The sequence below is a fragment of the Linepithema humile genome, chromosome 6, assembly GCF_040581485.1.
Source record: "Linepithema humile isolate Giens D197 chromosome 6, Lhum_UNIL_v1.0, whole genome shotgun sequence".
NCBI classification, from domain to species: domain Eukaryota; kingdom Metazoa; phylum Arthropoda; class Insecta; order Hymenoptera; family Formicidae; genus Linepithema; species Linepithema humile.
In genome coordinates this window covers 28182907-28205373 of record NC_090133.1, presented here as the reverse complement: position 1 = coordinate 28205373, position 22467 = coordinate 28182907, and the positions used below count along the sequence as shown (strand labels likewise).

The window sequence follows — 22467 nt, the reverse complement described above, 5'->3', positions numbered from 1 at the left end:
ATTCATCACAAATTTCTACTTTCTGCCTATAAGCTGCAAAGTGAAATACTATTAAGGTAAAATCTGTTTTAAATTAATTGCAGCGCGTGGTTTTATATCGTCTGTTTGTTTTCTTAAAATTTAATTCGTAAAAAGACTGTACAAAAAAATAACATAAAATTGCAAATAGAAAAATCCTAAATCGCGAATCCCAGATCGTTTAAAGCGAGTTACGGTGAAAGCTTCACGGGATGCAATCTTGATTGTGGAAATAATTAACGTTAGGTTTGTTGGAATTTTTCAATCGCCGTGAATGTAGGTACATTAGAGGCATTATGTAAGGCATTAGAGCATCGATTTTTCAAATGGTTGGTCTTAGCGTCAGCCTTGTTCCATTTTCCTTTGTCAGAAACAGCGATTTTGAATATCGCGTCTTTCAGAATCTAAAAAGTAATTATACTTTGAATCGTAGGAGCGTGCAATCGCAACTCGCGCCTGTTCTGGCGCGCGGCTATCCGTTCCACTATCATTTTCGACCGACGAAAGTAATCAATGCTGGACACAGTTAAGCATCGAGGTCAGCACCGCTGAGTAGACCGGTCAGATATTGCCGATCGATATTTAGGAACGAAGGAAACGTTAAACGGGCATTATGCGGCGGCGGCGGAAGAGGGTTCACCACCTCTGACCTCCAAATAACGGCGTTGCATTCGATTATTGAAAGCGGATTATTGTTAGCAGAAAATTCGACGGAAATAATAATGAACGAGCGCCGGTTTCGGCGGAGCGCTACTCGGTAATGTGACACGCGTATTAATATGACAGAAGCCGCTTCGGCGACATAAATATTAACGCGAACTCGGTGAACTCGACATTGGCGCGAGCGTATTTGAACGGGAACACGAAGGAGGAAAACGCGAAGGCGGACATATCGCGCGGCTATTTTAAGAGTGCGCGAAAAAGCGCCGTCCGCGCATTAATTGCTCCGCCAGAGAGTATCGGAGAATTCCATTACAAGGAAATTGCGTGAGACATGTAGATTGACCATTCTCAACCCTTCGAGCCACTGAAAGTGACCTTCACTCCTACGACGTTTCTCGAACACACACATCCATCTCGCCGTAAAGCACGCGCGCGCGCGCGCGCGCGCGCCGCACCGATCGTATCTCTTTTAAGATCGATCATATCTTTTCGCTCGACACGCACGCAGGAAGATAGGAGACGTTTCGAGGGCGAGGTGAAAATATAATAGGCCGATATTCAGGATTTCGGTGATTCATTCATTTCCAGTAAAAACGCGATTGTACAATATGATATGACAAAAAAAAAAACGTCAATATGCGAAATGCAATTGTTTCGCAAACGTTACTTTGATCTATTTCGTACAGGATTCTGCATAAATTACGATATGATGATGAACTGCGGAATAGTAGTTTGCTCGACGTAGATGTTATCTGCGGAGTTTACATGCAAAACTCACATTTTCAAAAATTGTTTGATTTAGTTTTATACGCGTTTCTGAGATAAGCGATCAAATTTTAGGATAAGAAAGTGTTCTATAAACAAACTCGCAAATGATTCATTCCTAAGCGACTTTTCAAAGTTTCCCATTCCGCGATAAGGTACGAAATATCTCATATCTATTTTTTATTCACCTTGACACTTCTATGTACAAAAGTTAATTTACATTAAAAAAATATAGGCGCAGGCGATGCATCGAGAAGTATTATATGAATAGCATTTTGCTAGATATTTTATGACAGAATGTGAAACTTTCAAAAACTGTAACTTGGAAATCAAACATTTGCGGAACTATGTTTATATGCGTTTCTTATTATTACAATGAGTGAAATATACTCTTAAAATTTGATCCTTGTAAAAAGACATTCACTATACAATTAAGTTAAAATAACATAAAACCATAAACGCTTCATATTTTTGCTGCAGAATTTTTCACTCGCGGAGAATTTAAGTTTTACACTTAGAACCGTCGTGTGGAAATGTTATGTGTTCTACTTCTCTAATCTTACTTCGTGCGAACATTTTGACAGCACCAAGAAAGAGTATCGCCATTACTTCCGGGCAAAGGTTCTTTTACGCGATATTCTTTCAGTTTTAATAAAATTCTATTTTCGACAAGAAAATCATTGTACGAATAAGTCTAAAAGGCAGCAGCTTGCACTTGTGTGCAATACTCTTCATTGATGCTGTCGAGTCTCGTCATTCTCGCGTCTTTCCGAGTTTCGTTGTACGTACAGCCGAAACGCGTTTACCAAATTAAATGAATTAGCGTACGATCTCAGATCCATATAAAAGACCAGTAGAGTATGTTGAATATGATGAACGACACGGGGAAGACTATTCTGCTGCGCTTGTCGATCCACTGCGCGATTTCCTGCGGTGTCATCGTCGTAAAATTGTGCAGCTTGGCGAGAGTCGCCCTGCGAGGAAAGGGCTTGGATGGCGGAGTGCTGTCGATGGTCGTGATACTGCCGACAGAGCAATCCGGATCCTTGTCCTCCTCTATTCTCACTGACGGAATGTTGATTGTGCTCGGAAAGCTCTGGAAAGAGCGAACGTGACAATTTCGCGACGGAACTGTTACATAAATTGTCTTGGTCTCTTTAACAATAAGCTCTACTTAGAAGAAAATTTTATGTATTGAAGAAAGATTAAAATCATTATTTAGATTTGTTTAAAAGTTTGTGAAATGTATAACAATTTTTTATAAAGTTTTTTAAGATATAAAAATAAAAATTTATAAACATTTTTTTATTCTTCATTGTTTTATTAGAAGAATTTATATAGAATTGATAATATAATGTGAAAGAAATTTTGTTCAGAAATAAAATATAATGATTAATTTTATATATATGTAAATTAAAATGCAGTAAATTATGTATGCAGTTGTGTTTACGTATTAATTTATTACGCATTGATACGAAAAAGCGTAAATAATCTTGCGCTCTTTGCGAATACTTAGAGGTAATAAATATGTCTCAGTTACAAAAGAATATTACGTGATGAAGCTGAAGACGATTTCGTTTAAGATCTCTTTGACTAATGCAAGAAAGAGATTTGCGAGACGCAGGACGGAATTAACTGTTCTTCTTCGAAGAGATTGTTTCTCGGCGCGCTTTGCGGCTTAGCATTGAGAGTAAATTATTTTATTGGCGACTCACGTGTACGGTGAGATAATTCTGACTCGTGAAGTCCTGCTCGCTGTTCGTATTCGTGTTATCTAACGACGACCACGATCGCGAGCGTTCCAGTCCGGTTGTATTCTTCTGGAACTGCTTTCTCGCCAGTCGCGGGGTCAAAGTTGACTTCAGAATGTACTTGCTGTTGACTTTCTTCAACGGCACATTCTTCCTGCGCACACGAACACGTTACTGTGGAAGCTTAAAGCTCCGCGGGGGGGGAAAAAAGTTCACATACTTTCTCCTGTATATCGTGTTGACGAAGGCGAACTCGACCATTGCCGCGAACAGGAACACCGTGCAGCCCAAAAACCAAATCTCACTCGCTTTTATGTAAGACACCTTCGGCAACGAATTTTCCACTTTCGACGCAAGCGTCATGAACGCCAGGATGGTGTTCGTTCCTGAAAGTGCAAGGTTCGCGCAAGTCCCTCAAATATCAACGCCGGCATCGTATATTGCCGCTCCGTCTGCTTCATACACAGATATTTTACCTAAAACTATTCGCGGCGCACTTGCGTCCTGGTGTAACCAGAAGGACACCCAAGAGACTACGACGATCAATATAGACGGCACGTAATAGTCCATCATGAAGAATCCCATTTCACGCGCAAGTTTAAACGTAATACTTATCGAACTGAAATTGCCGGCTGCAATCGTCGTATCATTAGTCGTGCATGCTTTTTTTTTTTTTTTTAAATCGCATCAAAAAATTATTTGGATTTGAGTTTTACCGAAATGCCCGTAAATATGCTGCGTCTCGGTGTAAGATACGCCGGAGCGATTGGTCCACGTGTCCACGAGCTTGTACTCCGTCAGATATAAATCACTCGCGACGACAATCGAATCATTGTCCCAGTCCAGCACCATTTCGTTGACATTGTGAGTCCCTGCAGGTAAAGCAATCGTTTGCATGAGACACGGCTAAGCGTCAATATAATGCACTGAAAAGAAAAGTGGCTCTGACGATTAAACATACTATGCTGACGATTATTTCGTTCAAAATTTGCGTACTGAAGTAAGAAGATTTATGCATTTTTCAACACGTGCAATTGAAAAAGAATTATGTGGTTTTCCGTATAATTTAGAGAATTCTGGAGCTTATAAATTTTAATCGATTTGCGATCGATCCATCCGAGTGGCTAAAGTAACGATCAAGTTGGATCGAATCAACACTAATCTCAAATCTATCAAAACATATAGCTGGATGGAAAAAAAAAAATGTTCTAAACTTTTTTCTCAATGTGCGCATTTGTGCGGTGTTAAGCTTCGCACGATGCTTTTCTCTAGGCAGCACACCATTTTTTCAGCTGCATTGCATAATATTTCGTTAGCGATTGTTAGAAGAGCATCGTGCGTCAAAGTTACGCTGATAATACAACAATGGCAGTCCTACAGCTTTCGAACACCAGCGGGCATTCTTGCACGTCAAACGGAAACTTTTCCAGTCGAAGCCCGCAATTCAGCATGGTCACCAATCTGAAATTCAAGCGGGCGCCCCATAAACAGGCTTGCTCATCGAATTGCATTGCACGGTTCGCTTGCCTCGACGATCGAATCGTCGTGAAAATCTACCTCGTGTTCAAGATAACCATGCCGCCGGGACTGATGGAGATGAGCAGATCTTTGACGCCGTTTCCCATCACGGCCGACGAACGCTCGTTCGCGACGTACACGGTGGGCGTCCAGATGAGCGCGTGAGCGTTTTGGCCGCCGTATATCTGATTCATGTACGGGGCTATGTCCGTGAACTCGAGCCGTTTGTCCAGATAACGGAACTGCAGCATTAGATGCACGTCAAATTGCTGCAATGTGTCATTTATTCTCACGTCATTATCGATCCTGGACGACGCCCGTGCTACGCCTCATCGCCCACGCAAGGTATATAAGTAAAATTGTCGGGGTACCAGAGTTTTCGCCATGTTGGACTTTATCGTGTAGATAAAAGCTTTGGTGTAGATTCTGATCGGATCGATCGCATTCTCCACTCCGGGCGGCCTCACCATTTTGTCGTACCGACACTCGTTCGCCAGTTCCTGCAGGAGTTCCGTTTGCGTCATGGAGCTGCTGAACGACGGGCAATTTCCCAATCTGCAATGCACATAAAGTACCTTCTTAAAATCTATTCTTCGTTTGTTTATTTTCAATTAGCAGATGCGCAGCTCGCACCAACAATCGCACGCCTTTATTCAGTTTCAAATCTCCAAAACATGACGAAAGGGATAACGTGACGCGATAAAAACACATGAAAGAAAATACCGCGACATCTCAAGGGGTCTTGCGGTCTCTCTCATTGTTTCCTAACTCAGTCGTATCAAATTACGACGGCTGGGGACTAAATAAGGAGGAAGTGCGCCAGTTTTATGAAACTTGAACGTAACAAGTTGCACGTCAAACGGTCAATAGAACATACGTCCCGACTTTGAAAGAAGATGCTCGAATTAATATTCCAGACCTCGTCGCGTCGCGTATCTGTCTCCGATGTATGTTCATTAGCTCTTTGTATTGATGTAGATGACACGTTACAGCATTAAGACTACAGATAATTGCGTACCGAAACTAATTTTTCTATCACACGACGCGCATGTGACTTTGTAAAGAACGAAGACTCACGCAGCTACTTGTATCACGAGTCGATCAAGCGCAAGTCTTAATTAAGCGCACAAATATCGTCACTTTTCTGTTCAGTTCTGTCTTGAATAAAATTGTTGATTGTTAATTTGGCAAATTGAGAAGCTATATCACGTTTCTCGATGGAGTAATCCACGAGAAGAAGTAGAAACAAAACTTTATTGCAACTTACAGCAATTTTTTTCTGCTTCCTTCACAATTCTGTTCGACTTTAAGACTTGCGTCTGGTCTCCCGTTTTGTAAGCTTCTAAATTTCTACTCTGATAGAAATATTAAATCGACAGAAAATTTATTCGAAAAAGTCGAACGTTATTCTAGAGAATAATTACAAGCATTGCAATCGGAGAGAATTGTGTAAACCAGAGCGAAATTCTTGCAAACTGCAATAAAATTTTTCTTTTTTCGCTTTATTTTTGTTTCTCTAGAGAAATGCGAGACTGCCAAATTCTGTGAGACGATGTTTACAAAAAAAAAAAAAACCCTTGTTTCTCGCTCACGTGATAATGTTGAAAATTAATTTTCTTTCGATTTAATATTTCTACCAGAATAGAAGTTTAAGAACTTATAAAACGGCGGACCAGACGCATTAAAGTCACGTGATGGAAATTACATTTTGCAAGAAAATATAGACGCCGAGTGTACACGTGCTTTATTCGTAAGGCACAAAGAAACACCGCCGACTTTATTAAGTTCTTATCTCACTCGGTGTGCTACCTGAATTTATGATATCAAACATACTCGCTAAATATTCTGTTTATATAAGATACCAGTGTATTTATGCGCATCTTTGTCTTCATCGAATTGTATGTACCGATCGCGATTAGGATTAAACCCCTCTGACGTTATACCGTGTCATGTGACATGTCACAGGCCGCACTAATTAATATTTGTACAGAGTGCTTTAATTATACCGAAAAGAAAATCCGAAGAAAAATCAATTTCGAAGTAATTAGAGTATTCTTTGAAATTTCTAAACATATTTTTTCGTGCAATTAAGATATAAAATGTTACTTTTTTCTTAAGAGAATTTTATTCTAGGTGAGATTTCTCTATTTTTTTCTTATAATTACGTGATTTTTTTATTTAACCGCGATTTAAAGTTTTTAATGTAATATTATATGTGTTTATAATTAGATGCAATTAATATAATATACAATGGAACGCAAAATATAGAATGCCACTTGACTCGAATTGAAATATATTTCTTGCTATTAAGAATCCAAAAAATGGATCAAATTTTATTCCGAGGGAAATACTTTTTCGATTGTCATAACTTTTTGAAATATTTCAAAATAAAGTATGAAATGATATTATTTAATTTACGAAATGACTGAAAGGATTAATTTATGTTATAAGATGAATTATGACAATCAAAAGAATATTTCTTTCAGAACAAACTTTGGGACATATTTTGGATTCTAGCGATGAAAATATCAGGCAACTAACGAAGTTTGTGCGAAATTGTGTGGGTTTTTGTGAAATATATTATCGACAAAAGTTTTATTAATTATCTGATGGTTCAATGGAACGATCAAATCGAGCGACAAACTCTATATCTTCCATTCTATGATATATCATTTTTTCTACATATTAATTTCACTGGTTTGGCGCCTATATTGACATTTCTGTCGTTTTAATCAAGATATTTAGAGCGAACAAATTAGCGAATAAAAAGGCGAGCACAATAATGGCGAAGCAAAGCGGTGCGACGAGTGAAAAAAAGTCGACGAGAAAACAGAGATTAAGTTTTCGAATGCCAATGTTTGAACAAGTGTAAATCCGATGCTTGTTTGTCGTCAAACCGAAAGACGCGCACGCGAAAACGAGCGATAGTTCCCGGCGAGTGTTTCGTTAAACGGCTTTTGTCACGAAGGTGTCATTCCCGTCTCACGGATTTACGACGAAAAAGGAAAGAGCAGATGAAGATTTTTTGCGCCGTACGTAAAAAGCGCTCTTTCGCCGCGGAACGGTTCACGGACATTGCTCTGATTCGTTAATGATGGCGGCTGATCGCATTCACGAGGTCGAATGTCACGCGCCAATAAGTTCGCGAAAGCAGCCATAAAATGTTTCGCAAGGCCGAAAATAATAATTAAGCAAAATTTTGCCTCATATTACGCCGTATTTCCGTATAATCCAACGTGCGCAAAGTCGCGCCGAGTCGCTTAGCCGGGACTTACGTAAATGATATATTATTCGCGGGAAAACGAGGATAAAGATTGAATGACATTAACGTGTCGTTTTTTTTTTCTCTCTCTCTTCGTTTTTTCGTATTATCTTACAGTGGTGCGGCAGGACCCTTCGGAATAAAACGACGAAAGCGGACGGCGTGGTGCGCCGCGCGAATGAATGAGACTTGCGGTTTTGCGGAAAATTTATCAAGCGTATATTTCGCAGGAACCACTAACGGCCGCGACCAAGTGTCATTCCAGGCGGATAATCACCGTTTCTTAGACGGACGAAAAATTGCAAGTTTTAAATATTTATTCAGATTCTGTTATAAATTAGCACCGAGTACCATTGCGTGTTCAAATAAACCAACGTGAAAAAACCGCTTCTCGACTGAACTTCGACATCCAAGTGTGAATTGCAAAATATAGGAAACATTTTTATAATACACAAGATATATTGAGTATAATTCTTTCTGTTTTGTCTGTAAGAAGCAGACAGGCCGGCGCATGTAAATTGCACGCGCTTGTCTGTCGGCTTCCAAAGTAACGTATTTTTTTTTTTTTTTTTTTTTTTAATTTTTAAATCCTTTCTACGCACATTTCAAAAGTGATTCTTTCAATTTTCGGAAAATGAAAAAAAAATTTTTTCCCTGAAGATTTTAGAGAAAAATTTCCTCCGAGTAAATTCGTTGTGCAGCTTACACTTTGGTCGCATCCGCGAGCAACGGTGCGCGCAACAGATAAACGGAGAGCGCCAGAACGAAGACTCCTCCTCCGAGAGTCATCCTTAAAGCCCCCTTTTGTCACTTAACTGTACCACTAATAGGTTCCGACTGATCCTTCCTTGTAAGCCGTCGGCGTGCTCGGGCGAGGAAATTCGCTGGAAACCAGACGCCCAGACCAAACCTCGCTCCCACTCTCATGGTGCTCCTCCAGACTCGCTCGAATACACACATACGCGCAGATATATACGTGTGAAAAAAAAGTGTGATGTGTGACATCAACGCGTATACGTACTCGTCGTATGTATAAAACTTAACAATGTTGTGTAGACTTTAGCACTCTCTCATCTCATCGTGTAATTTATACACCGCCGTTTCTAACGCAATGCACTAATTCTACGGCATGCACGCGCGACTTCAATATCAGTTATCGTTGCGCTGACTTCCCGGAATCCACGTATGCGTAATTGTTTACCGAATGTTGCGCGAAAAGATGAGCGCAAGCTCTGCCTAATGGTCCATGATTCACATTTCTGTGCAACGAAATTTCTCTTATCCCCCACGCGAACACGAAGGCTTTATCATAGCGTGATCGCGCGCCCAGGTGCGCTCTTGTTTTCGCCTAGCGCTGTCGTACTCGCCGCTGTTGCAACCGATATTTAAAAGTATAAATTTGCTACAAGTATAGATAACAGTTTGATGAAATCAACAGCCACGTGAAAAAATGTCGTAAATATAAAAACAGAATTTGTACATTTTATTTATACATACTTATGTATAATATGAAACATATGATACATAATGTGTATTCCTTGAATATTCCACGTTAGAGGCGCGAAAGATATACGACGCTTGGGTTCACGATACCGCACTGCAGAGATAATACGATCGCATTCGTCGGGTATATCATGAATATTCCATTTGCACAACATGTATTCCTATTTAGTGCCAATTGATACAATATTAGGTTTCATGCGATTAACCGTATAAGTCAATAGGTGAAGATCCTGCAAAAGCTTGGTTAATCTTTTGAAGTGTCTATCAGTATAAGGTATCGTAGCTTCTAGAGTGGAAGATAATCCCGACATCTGCAGCTGCTGAGTGCCGATCTCCGTTATCAAAGCATTTATCACCACCTGAAAAGAGCAAAAAGGAAAAATTCAGAATTCCTGTGCAAAATTAGTGGATTTTAACCCGACTGTGTTGAATTCATCGAATCACTAATTATCGCGCCCATTAAATTTATTAATTACGGAAACTATCGAATCTCTATTGAACTGTAAATGATTAAATTTCGCATTATACCTGAGCGGCGTGTGAATTCCGACTATTCGTGTTCCACGTAACCGCGCACCTGAGTAACGCTTGTTTGCGGACTGGTTTTAATTCCTTTATGATTTCCACGAGCTCGTTATTTCCCTTTCTCAATATGGCTGGGATAGAAAAATGTGTGTAATTATAAATATACGTAACAAATCAACGTAAGTTACAAATTTCTTGCTATTCGACGGAAGCCATCGTACCTTCTGCGATCTTGAGGACTTGCAACGGCCGCTCCAATTTGAGAGCTAATCGCAACGCGGCGTGGAGTTCTTCAGCTTTCAGCAAATTCGCCAACTTCTGTTCTTCGAGCGCGAGCTGCTCTTTTTCCGACGCCTCTCGCGCCCGCCTTTCCTCAGTCACATCCCTCCAAATGACCAACAATGAGTCACTGCCGCCGCTGATTATGTGCTTCTGATCCTTCGTCACTGTTACACACACATTTATGCTGGCGATATGTAAGAATTGAGATATTAGCGTAAATTTTGAAGAAACTTACCTGCGAGCGTCCAAACGTGGCTCTCGTGCTGATCCAAAGTGGACATGCATTCGGACGTTTTGACGTTCCACAATTTCAAAAGACCGTCTCCGCCCGCCGTAATGAGTTGCAAACCGCGCGACAGAAACTCCCCCCTCAAGACGGAGGACTCGTGTCCTTCGAACGTCTGTGATAACAGACGCGAATTAAGTCACGGTATGAGATTACGGATAAGCAATTTCCTTTCACTTACTTTCAGACAATTGAGCTCAGTCAAGGACCACAGTTTCATCGTGCAATCGGCGGACGTGGTGAGGAGCACCTGATCGGCTGGCGAGAATCGAACGCACCATACGCCTCTTCGATGGCCGTGAAATACGCCGAGCAGCTGCAAATCCTCCGCGGACCACAACTGCGGGTATCACTTAATTATCATGTAATTCGAATAATGATTATAATTTTGGCGGAGCGCCCATAACCTTAGAATTACTCGCTTGCGCTCGAGCCAGTTTGATCTATGCAAATGTATACCTTAGCAGTTTTATCCTGCGATGCTGTGGCGATCAATCTATCATTTGGCGAGACGGCCACGCAGTTTATCTCCTTTTGATGTGCTAATACTGTATGATTTACATTTAATGGCAAATCTTGACCTGTAAATATCGGTAATGCACTTTTATCTCATGTTAATGGAATTTTATTTGAGAAATTATGTTTTATTCAACTTACTGTGCGCTTCCACGTTGTCGGACAATTCCCACAGCTTCAGGCAGGAATCTTGAGCGACGGTGGTGAAGAATTTAGTCGATGTTTGAGATATAGCGACAGAACTGATGGATGCTGTGTGTCTAACGGCGTGTCCGATGCAAGACATTCTTGTCGTCTCTTTGTCCAAAAGCCATACACGAACGCTGTTGTCCTACAAATAACAATTTTGTGATATAAAAGTTTCAATTGTACCATCTCGCATATGTCTGATATCACTAAGTATATCGCATTGTCTGATTGCAGACTGCTGTGATTATTGTTCTTAAATATCATGAAGAAATACACACCTTGGCCGAAGACACGAGCAGATTCACGTTTGCCGGACTCGTAGCAAGTGCCAAAATGCTGTCGGTATGACCGCACAACAGCTGGCAGTTCATTGAGGCGATATCGTAGAACTTTATGTCGCAGCTATTGGTCGCGAGCGCGATGTGGCTATCATCAGCTCCGAGATACGCGACGTCCAGAATTTCGTCGCTGTAACCCACCAACTGCCGCGATCTAGTTTAGTATCTGCACGAGATTTGTTTCGCGGAATTACACACCAAGTGTACCAACCTGCTTTTTGCATTCAAACAAATCCAATGAGTGGATGATTATATTGTGATCGACGGATACCACCGCAAAAAGATTGCAGATACTATTGTAAAGTAAGTGCGTAATCGACAGACTCCCTTCTTCCTTAGCCGGTGGCACCAGAGAATCGTCTTGTTCGTAAATCTGCCTGCCTGTCTTCATCTCCCAGATTTTAACGACACCTGGAAAATTCTCGTACTTTATTAGTCACGTATTGATAAAATGAAAGATTAAATTTGAATCGTACTTGACAATTATATTTAAGAACATGATTATACCACAATAATTAATACACAATTTTCTATCGAAACGTAAACAATTCTTAAGATAATTTAGAGGATGTGTCTAGGTTTGACGTAGATATTCAAATGTTTTAATATATCACCCATGCATATTCTTAAACATATAAATTGTTTGTCAACGCACCTTTCTCACCAGCTGAGGCAACATATATACCATTACTTTTGTGCGATTTAACAAATGCTGGCAGGACTTCAGAGCGTATTATAAACGCTCCTTCTATTCCTTCATACACCGGTAAAACGCGTATGGATGTTCCAGATGATATGTCCCATAGAATTAGCACTCTGTCTCTCCCTGAACTGCGCACACGTAGTTATTGATTTTAGGGTATAATTTTATTTAATAATAAACTATATTCCCTTCTTACCTAATCAGGTAATTCCCATTTTCGTGAAAGCTAAGTGATGTTACTTTGCTGAAATGTCCAGACAGAGTAATCTTTTCCTGTCCAGTAGTGATGTCCCAACCGTGAATCTTTGCATCGTCGCCAGCAGCAAAAAGAAGCTGCTTTTCAACATCCGAATGGAACTCCAACACACTAAACAAGAGTAAAAGCACCAGTATTAACTCTGAAAGACATTTTGCAATGTACTTTATCTTATGTATGTCTCCATACCTAATCACTCCCTGCACTCCTTTGAGATTATGTGTACATGTGTGGTGTTGCAAATCCCACAATCGAACAGCACTGTCGCTTCCACCAGACGCCATTAAAGCGATACCATTTAAAAGAGTTATTCTCGCTACTGGTCCTTTATGAATAGATTTCCATAATTTTGTCAACTTATTCTCTGCAACAGTTAAAATAAAAAAGGATAAAAATATTAGACATAAGAATATTACATTCATGCTGAAAGTAACTAGATTTGAAAAGTTCTTGAAGTAAAATAAAAAAATGGTTTATATTTTTTAAAAATTATTTTTACTTTTCAAGATCTCCTTTACGTATAATATTAATACAATTCTCCAGAATTTGCATTAATGCCATTTATACTTCATTCTGAAAATATCTCAAGTGACCCATTAATATATAAATATAAATGTGAATTACCTTTCCAATCCCATAATTTGAACAATCCACTTTTGTGATGAGTGATTAAGCTTATGCCATCGTCGTCAAGAGTGAAGCAATTTATCATATCCTCTTGTTGACCAGCATCCGTCTGACCCAAAGATGATATCACAGAGCCTTTGCTCACAGATATTACAGACACAATGCCGCCTTTCTGGCAGAATAAGTGCTCTCCGTCCTTGCTCCACTGCAACGAAAGAATGTGTTAAATATACAACAAAATGGACAAATTCTTTCAGAAACTTACTTGTATATTTCCACCGGTGTAAAACGCTCCTTGTTTGCATTCCACTTCAAACCTGTAAATATAATATATAACATTTTAATACAACATTATTAACATAGCATTATTAAAGTCACATTGTTAACATTGCAGTTATCAAGAAACAGTTGCAGTACATGTATTTATGTAAGATAATACTAACGCTTCTTTCAAATTAGCTTTGCTCATTTTTAATATCACTCAAGGAGGGAACAAATTTTTCTTTTTTTTTCAATTATATCATGTCATTTTTTTAAAATACCATGAGCAGACAATATTTTCAATCTGAATTCAGATTTTTATATGCAAATATTGGCACCTTCTGGTCTTATATCTTTTATTATTTCTGTTATTTGTTTTAAGACGTTATTTAATTTATTGTTAATATCTCGTTTGTTTATTAAATAAGGTTATACTTATAAACACGTGTTGTAGCACAACAGCTACTTCAGTTTCACTTTAATTCCACACTATAGATGTCCTATCGCGTTCGTTAACTTTTTGCACCATCTAGCGGTGTACCACAGTAAATATTTTTGTAACGCAATGGGGCATCTAGTACTGTAACCGTAGGAACACGTAGGATTAAGACTTCTTGAATGCAAATGAACGTAATGAGATATTAGTGCTTCAAGTAAAGAAACAAACGCATCCGGACATAATAGAGCTGTGGCTAGTTTGTGGCGATATCTGTGAAATTGTCTTCGAGCGTTTATTGACTTGTGTCAATTGAAATTATCGGAACATTGTTATTGTTACCAAATTCAAAATATCAAACAGTCAGTTTTACGGTGGATCAAAAATAAAATTAAACGTAAAATTAAAATTTTGTACATTAATAATGGTATAAAAATATTATTCACTGTTAAGTGTCTTACATAATCATTGCTTTAGTGCTTTAAATTGGATTTTTATCATTTTTCTTTTTACAAACGTCGTTGGATTAATCATGAACGACCGAGCAACCGTTATAAAAGAATATTATATTAATCTAGATTATATTCAGATTAATAAAATAGTGAGTATGAATATATCTAACATAAATACAACATAACAAATCTATTGTCAGCAAATTGTAAAATTTATTGTATATTATATATGTTTGGCGAAATGTTTAGTATAACTTTTTTTTTATATATTTTTAGGCAGCGGAAAGAAAAATGTCTATTTTACTTGAGCAAGTAACAAATAAATACTCCAATACTTTAGCAGAAAGGTAAATACTTTTAATGTTGATATGCAAATTTGATAAAAAAATTTAAATTTTAATGTAATAAAACTTTTTTTATATTTATAGATTTTATGAAGTAGCATCTGTAATAAAAGAAAATTGGTTTTTTTTTGCATCATTATGTAAACACATAGATATAGTTACAACTATTGTACAATATTTGATCGATATTGGTGACATGATAAAAATGAATTTGTGTTTTGGTAGGGATAATATATATATATAATTATTCTTATATAAATACAATTGTAAAAATATTTATATTATATTACATCTTTAATATTAATTATTATGTTATATATTGAGTTTGATATTTATATACATATATATATAGGATGTTTCATAATTTTACAGAGAAAGGTTGAATTTATTTAATTTTATTAAGAAATGGTAATAAATTTTTTCATTATTTTACGTGTTAAATTTAGCTCTGAAATTATAGTATATGTTATAATCTTCTACGAGCATGTGGTGTGTGTACATAATTTTAACAATTTGGGTATTATATTTAAATATTTACGCATTACATAACTATTAATATAAAATTGAGAACTACATTTTTATTGATTAATTTATTTATATTGACTCTTGTTAATATTTTAATTTTATATTTAATCTCTCATAAATATCAAGCGCTTAAAAATGCTAAATTGTCAAACACAGTCGTGAATCATTATCCATAAATTTTTAGATGATGTTTATACCGAATTGTCAAAGTGTAGTTTAATATTGAAGTATTAATTCCTTTTGCGTATAAGTTATTTATATATATAAGTTATATAGTTTATATATATAAGTTATTTAGTTTATATTTTTACACACACATTTTTTTTATACAAATAAAAATACGTTTTAGATTTGAACATGAAACTATTTTATTCTACTAAATTAAAAAAAAAATTTTTTTTTTTAGATAATAACTATAATGTTGACAAAACAAGGACGCTAACATTTTTAACACTTTATAATGTATGTCCAGAAGTTACAGTCCGTTCATTTTTGTGTGCTGCACTAGCGTAATTATTTAATAAAAATATTATGCTGTTATATTTATTAACATATTAGACTAATGTGTTTTTATATAAAAAAATTAATCATTAAATTATAGACAGTATTTTTGTATTTTAGCTTACGCATTGAAGATTTTTTTGCTATTAAATATGTGGAAGGTAATAAAGGTTTTTAAATAGTGAGATTGTATTTGAAAAATCTAGCAAAGGTATACTTTAGCAAAATATTTATAATTTCTGCAGAACAAATTAACGAAATGATACTTCTAGAAGATTCAGATTTGGATGCAGTTGTCAGCTGTTTAAGGATAATAGAAAACCATAAATTAACTAAAATTTGGATCCACAAAAAAATTGAAAAAAAATTTTTATGGTTAAAAATGAAATATTTTCGTGATTCAATATTTCCTATTAATACATTTCAATCGAAAATAGAATTATTTACATCTGATACATCTAATATATATGATAAAATAACCATAGTTTCCATATGGTCGGAAAATATACTATTTGCAAAATATTTGGCAAAATATTTAAATGTATATCATTAAACTATAATACAATATCAAGAATTATCTTGCGCATTAGTAAAATAATTTTTATTTTTAATCATTTAGAAAAATATTTTTTTCATAAACACATATATGGATTTCCTGGATGGGCTTGTGTTTATACCTTATATAAAAATGATCGAATCAATGGTGCATACAGCATCTAAGATATTGAATTCGTCTGATAATTTTGTACCAAAATTAAGTGAAAATAAAATATACATAACGCGTGACTCTAAAATGATAACTTCTTCAATTTACAATCTGTTTTATGATGGCAAATGGCAAAAGTCGACAGAAACTACATATTACAAACATGACAATAGCTTGTGGGCGAACGCAACAAAGTATGAATTTAATATTTTCTTGATCTTGTTAACTGCAATAATTTCTAAAGGATTTAAAAAGTATAATGCATATCAAACTGGTAATTGATTATATTTGATATATTGTTTTTGCAGAGACGATATTCAGAAATGTGTTATTTCTGCTCAGAAAGGATTTGAAATTTGGAAGAATCAATATAGTGAGTTTAGAAGAAACATATTACAGAGTCTGATACATGTGCTAAGTAGCAATGGGTATGTTAAATTTCTTAAAACATCTTTGTATTTTGTTTTGTATATTTGTATTTAATTTTTCACGATGACCTTTTCAACAATTGGTTTTTTTATTTTTTTTTTTTTTTTAAGAGTCGTTGAATTTGCACAGGATACATATAAAGAATTAATAACATATTCACTTTTTTTTAATAAGTTTCGAACACATTATTACAAAAAAAAAAGATTGGAAGTAATAGAAGAGCGTATGCCATTAGGCATTGTTGTTCTTAAGGAGGAAAATGAACTCGTTTTCTTTGATCAATTATTGAAACTTTTATCAGCTGGCAATTCTGTCATCGTAATACACAATGCAAATTTTTATAATTTTGCAAAATATTGTGACATATTTACAATGTATGGGATACCGCCGGGTGTTATAAATATGTTATCAAATGAAGATATCACAAGTTTAGAATTGTACTTGTGCAAAGTTGACTATTTGTGGTATGCAAAAACCGTTCACTCAAACAATTTCTCTAAGTGTCCGACCAAGCCTAAACAAATTATATTACCACTTAAATAGTTTTGTAATGTACGGCACAAATTTGGTGATCAAAATTTGTGATATCGACACACACACAGTTTTATATATGCATATATATACATAAGCATGCATACTCATTCATTTTTAATTATTCAGTATTATATAACATACTATTCGTGATTTCTAAAATAATGTCATATTGTGTATTTTGACAATTATTGTATTTTTGCAATTAAAGAAAAAAAAATATTTTTGTTATATTTTTTATACATGCCGTACTTATCATTTCGTATTTTTCAACAATACAAAACAATTTTTTTACATTTTTTTGCATATGAAAATCTTATTTTATTCAAGCAAATTGTATTCTTAAATAATTTCAATAATGCATAAAATGCATATATAATATTTTTGTGAAAAAAAAACGTAGAAGCATGTGGGTGACACGCAGATGTACACAAGAAATAATTTCTATCATTTATCAGTTATTTTTTACACACACACACAAATAAAGTTAATTAAATAATTATACATATATTACATTTTGATAAATCAATTATACATATATAAAAAAATTCACTGGATATATCTTATTTAGTTTTGCACTGATAACTTGATAAAAAGATGACACTGTCTCGTTCGATAAGATACACTCAAAAAATTTTCTGCACAAAGAGATCTTTTTATAATTATACGCATATATATCGCATATCGAAATATTGCATACTGCATCGCCAATCGATTCTAACGTTATGCCCTATCTACACCAAAGGATAATCCTGCTTGTGGCTCATCCGAGCGAGTAATGTAGACGACCGAAAATCATACTTAAGTTGGTTTTCAATCGTACCAACTCACAAAAGCAAATCACTCATTAGAATATTTGCATATAAAAAGCAAAAATATTTCTATAAAAAATAATCTTCTGTCGAACAGAATAACAATTCGAGATACTTTAGATCGGATGAAAGTTTGTTTTATAGGTCAGGTACTGAAATTATTACCGGTTTTAAAGTCAACGGTACCAATATAACAACACTAAAATTGTACTTAGTGTAGACGGGCGAAAGTGGTCGGATGAGCCACAAGTAGGATTATCCTTCGGTGTAGATAGGGCATAACCGGAGAAACACGTAGGATTGAGACTTGTTGAATGCAAATGAACGTAATGAGATATTAGTGCTTCAAGTAAAGAAACAAACGCATCTGGACATGACAGAGCTGTGGCTAGTTTGTGGCGATATCTGTGAAATTGTCTTCGAGCGTTTATTGACTTGTGTCAATTGAAATTATCGGAACATTGTTATTGTTACCAAATTCAAAATATTAAACAGTCAGTTTTACGGTGGATTGAAGATAAAATTAAACGTAAAATTAAAATTTTGTACATTAATAATGGTATAAAAATATTATTCACTGTTAAGTGTCTTACATAATTATTGCTTTAGTGCTTTAAATTGGGTTTTTATCATTTTTCTTTTTACAAACGTCGTTGGATTAATCATGAACGACCGAGCAACCGTTATAAAAGAATATTATATTAATCTAGATTATATTCAGATTAATAAAATAGTGAGTATGAATATCTAACATAAATAAAACATAACAAATTTATTGTCAGCAAATTGTAAAATTTATTGTATATTATATATGTTTGGCGAAATGTTTAGTATAACTTTTTTTTATATATTTTTAGGCAGCGGAAAGAAAAATGTCTATTTTACTTGAGCAAGTAACAAATAAATACTCCAATACTTTAGCAGAAAGGTAAATACTTTTAATGTTGATATGCAAATTTGATAAAAAAATTTAAACTTTAAAGTAATAAAACTTTTTTTATATTTATAGATTTTATGAAGTAGCATCTGTAATAAAAGAAAATTGGTTTTTTTTTGCATCATTATGTAAACACGTAGATATAGTTACAACTATTATACAATATTTGATCGATATTGGTGGCACGATAGAAATGAATTTGTGTATTGGTAGGGATAATATAATTATTCTTATATAAATACAATTGTAAAAATATTTATATTATATTACATCTTTAATATTAATTATTATGTTATATATTGAGTTTGATATTTATATACATATATATAGGATGTTTCATAATTTTACAGAGAAAGGTTGAATTTATTTAATTTTATTAAGAAATGGTAATAAATTTTTTCATTATTTTACGTGTTAAATTTAGCTCTGAAATTATAGTATATGTTGTAATTTTCTACAAGCATGTGGTGTGTGTACATAATTTTAACAATTTGGGTATTATATTTAAATATTTACGCATTACATAACTATTAATATAAAATTAAGAACTACATTTTTATTGATTAATTTATTTATATTGACTCTTGTTAATATTTTAATTTTATATGTAATCTCTCATAAATATCAAGCGCTTAAAAATGCTAAATTGTCAAACACAGTCGTGAATCATAATCCATAAATTTTTAAATGATGTTTGTACCGAATTGTCAAAGTGTAGTTTAATATTGAAGTATTAATTCCTTTTGCGTATAAGTTATTTATATATATAAGTTATATAGTTTATATATATAAGTTATTTAGTTTATATTTTCACACACACACATTTTTTTTTATACAAATAAAAATACGTTTTAGATTTGGACATGAAACTATTTTATTCTACTAAATTAAAAAAAAAATTTTTTTTTTTTAGGTAATAACTATAATGTTGACAAAACAAGGACGCTAACATTTTTAACACTTTATAATGTATGTCCAGAAGTTACAGTCCGTTCATTTTTGTGTGCTGCACTAGCGTAATTATTTAATAAAAATATTATGCTGTTATATTTATTAACATATTAGACTAATGTGTTTTTATATAAAAAAATTAATCATTAAATTATAGACAGTATTTTTGTATTTTAGCTTACGCATTGAAGATTTTTTTGCTATTAAATATGTGGAAGGTAATAAAGGTTTTTAAATAATGAGATCGTATTTGAAAAATCTAGCAAAGGTATACTTTAGCAAAATATTTATAATTTCTGCAGAACAAATTAACGAAATGATACTTCTAGAAGATTCAGATTTGAATGCAGTTGTCAGCTGTTTAAGGATAATAGAAAACCATAAATTAACTAAAATTTGGATTCACAAAAAAATTATAGAAAAATTTTTATGGTTAAAAATGAAATATTTTCGTGATTCAATATTTCCTATTAATACATTTCAATCGAAAGTGGAATTAATTACATCTGATACATCTGATACATATGATAAAATAACCATAGTTTCCATATGGTCGGAAAATATACTATTTGCAAAATATTTGGCAAAATATTTAAATGTATATCATTAAATTATAATACAATATCAAGAATTATCTTGCGCATTAGTAAAATAATTTTTATTTTTAATCATTTAGAAAAATATTGTTTTCATAAACACACATATGGATTTCTTGGATGGGCTTGTGTTCATACCTTATATAAAAATGATCGAATCAATGGTGCATACAGCATCTAAGATATTGAATTCGTCTGATAATTTTGTACCAAAATTAAGTGAAAATAAAATATACATAACGTGTGACTCTAAAATGATAACTTCTTCAATTTACGATCTGTTTTATGATGGCGAATGGCAAAAGTCGACAGAAACTACATATTACAAACATGACAATAGCTTGTGGGCGAACGCAACAAAGTATGAATTTAATATTTTCTTGATCTTGTTAACTGCAATAATTTCTAAAGGATTTAAAAAGTATAATGCATATCAAACTGGTAATTGATTATATTTGATATATTGTTTTTGCAGGGACGATATTCAGAAATGTGTTATTTCTGCTCAGAAAGGATTTGAAATTTGGAAGAATCAATATAGTGAGATTAGAAGAAACATATTAAAGAATCTGATAGATGTGCTAACTTGCTATGGGTATGTTAAATTTCTTAAAACATCTTTGTATTTTGTTTTGCATATTTGTATTTAATTTTTCACGATGACCTCTTCAACAATTGGTTTTTTTTATTTTTATCTTTTTTTTTTAAGAGTCATTGAATTTGCACAGGATACGTCTAAAAAATTAAACACATATTCATCTCGCTTTAATAAGTTTCGAACACATTATTACAAAAAAAAAAGATTGGAAGTAATAGAAGAGCGTGTGCCATTAGGCATTGTTGTTCTTAAGGAAGAAAATGAACTCGTTTTCTTTGATCAATTATTGAAACTTTTATTAGCTGGCAATTCTGTCATCGTAATACACAATGCAAATTTTTATAATTTTGCAGAATATTGTGACATATTTACAATGTATGGGATACCGCCGGGTGTTATAAGTATGTTATCAAATGAAGATATCACAAGTTTAGAATTGTACTTGTGCAAAATTGACTATTTGTGGTATGCAAAAACCGTTCACTCAAACAATTTCTCTAAGTGTCCGACCAAGCCTAAACAAATTATATTACCACTTAAATAGTTTTGTAATGTACGGCACAAATTTGGTGATCAAAATTTGTGATATCGACACACACACAGTTTTATATATGCATATATATACATAAGCATGCATACTCATTCATTTTTAATTATTCACTATTATATAACATACTATTCGTGATTTCTAAAATAATGTCATATTGTGTATTTTGACAATTATTGTATTTTAGCAATTAAAGAAGAAAAAAAAAATTTTTGTTATATTTTTTATACATGCCGTACTTATCATTTCGTATTTTTTCAACAATACAAAACAATTTTTTTACATTTTTTTGCATATGGAAATCTTATTTTATTCAAGCAAATTGTATTCTTAAATAATTTCAATAATGCATAAGATGCATATTTAATATTTTTGTGAAAAAAACGTAGAAGCATGTGGGTGACACGCAGATGTACACAAGAAATAATTCCTATCATTTATCAATTATTTTTTACAAATAAAGTTAATTGAATAATTATACATATATTACATCTTGATAAATCAATTATACATATATAAAAAAATTTACTGGATATATCTTATTTAGTTTTGCACTGATAACTTGATAAAAAGATTACACTGTCTCGTTCGATAAAATACACTCAAGAAATTTTTTGCACAAAGAGATCTTTTTATAAT

General features: G+C 34.0%; 3 protein-coding genes across 7 annotated transcripts; 1 reads left to right on the top strand and 2 right to left on the bottom strand.

Moving 5' to 3' along the window:
* Positions 1–1238: 1238 nt before the first annotated feature.
* Positions 1239–9283, bottom strand: LOC137000401 (pH-sensitive chloride channel 2-like). 2 transcript variants are annotated; one of them, XM_067356820.1, is made up of 9 exons: positions 8684–9283; positions 5087–5270; positions 4755–4984; positions 4576–4658; positions 3914–4069; positions 3674–3829; positions 3418–3583; positions 3162–3351; positions 1239–2542 (listed from the first exon to the last, which is right to left on the bottom strand). In XM_067356820.1, exons 1-9 carry the CDS (start codon positions 8764–8766, stop codon positions 2279–2281), a joined length of 1512 nt encoding a protein of 503 aa, XP_067212921.1. In that variant the 5' UTR covers positions 8767–9283; the 3' UTR covers positions 1239–2278. The 2 variants fall into 2 exon arrangements, with proteins under 2 accessions (XP_067212921.1, XP_067212922.1); XM_067356821.1 differs by lacking the exon at positions 3674–3829.
* Positions 9284–9439: 156 nt separating this feature from the next.
* On the bottom strand, positions 9440–13785 carry LOC105671415 (transducin beta-like protein 3). The gene is made up of 15 exons (XM_012365567.2): positions 13646–13785; positions 13468–13519; positions 13200–13407; positions 12765–12939; positions 12516–12686; positions 12272–12447; positions 11828–12027; positions 11557–11760; positions 11231–11420; positions 11033–11154; positions 10755–10913; positions 10523–10688; positions 10227–10451; positions 10009–10136; positions 9440–9839 (listed from the first exon to the last, which is right to left on the bottom strand). The coding sequence occupies exons 1-15, from the start codon at positions 13669–13671 to the stop codon at positions 9642–9644; spliced, it is 2400 nt and encodes a 799-aa protein (XP_012220990.1). The 5' UTR covers positions 13672–13785; the 3' UTR covers positions 9440–9641.
* A 369-nt stretch (positions 13786–14154) lies between these two features.
* On the top strand, positions 14155–22438 carry LOC105671205 (uncharacterized). Of its 4 annotated transcripts, none has more exons than XM_012365163.2 (18): positions 14218–14500; positions 14628–14698; positions 14780–14916; positions 15627–15729; positions 15842–15882; positions 15967–16262; positions 16341–16621; positions 16736–16855; positions 16967–18728; positions 18809–18932; positions 19057–19127; positions 19209–19345; positions 20050–20152; positions 20265–20305; positions 20390–20685; positions 20764–21044; positions 21159–21278; positions 21635–22438. In XM_012365163.2, the coding sequence occupies exons 10-18, from the start codon at positions 18864–18866 to the stop codon at positions 21642–21644; spliced, it is 1128 nt and encodes a 375-aa protein (XP_012220586.1). In that variant the 5' UTR covers positions 14218–14500; positions 14628–14698; positions 14780–14916; positions 15627–15729; positions 15842–15882; positions 15967–16262; positions 16341–16621; positions 16736–16855; positions 16967–18728; positions 18809–18863; the 3' UTR covers positions 21645–22438. The 4 variants fall into 4 exon arrangements, 2 of the variants coding, with proteins under 2 accessions (XP_012220586.1, XP_012220585.1); XM_012365162.2 differs by having other exon boundaries at positions 21393–22435; XR_010890653.1 differs by lacking the exons at positions 20390–20685; positions 20764–21044; positions 21159–21278; positions 21635–22438 and having other exon boundaries at positions 14155–14296; positions 14377–14500.
* Positions 22439–22467: the final 29 nt, after the last annotated feature.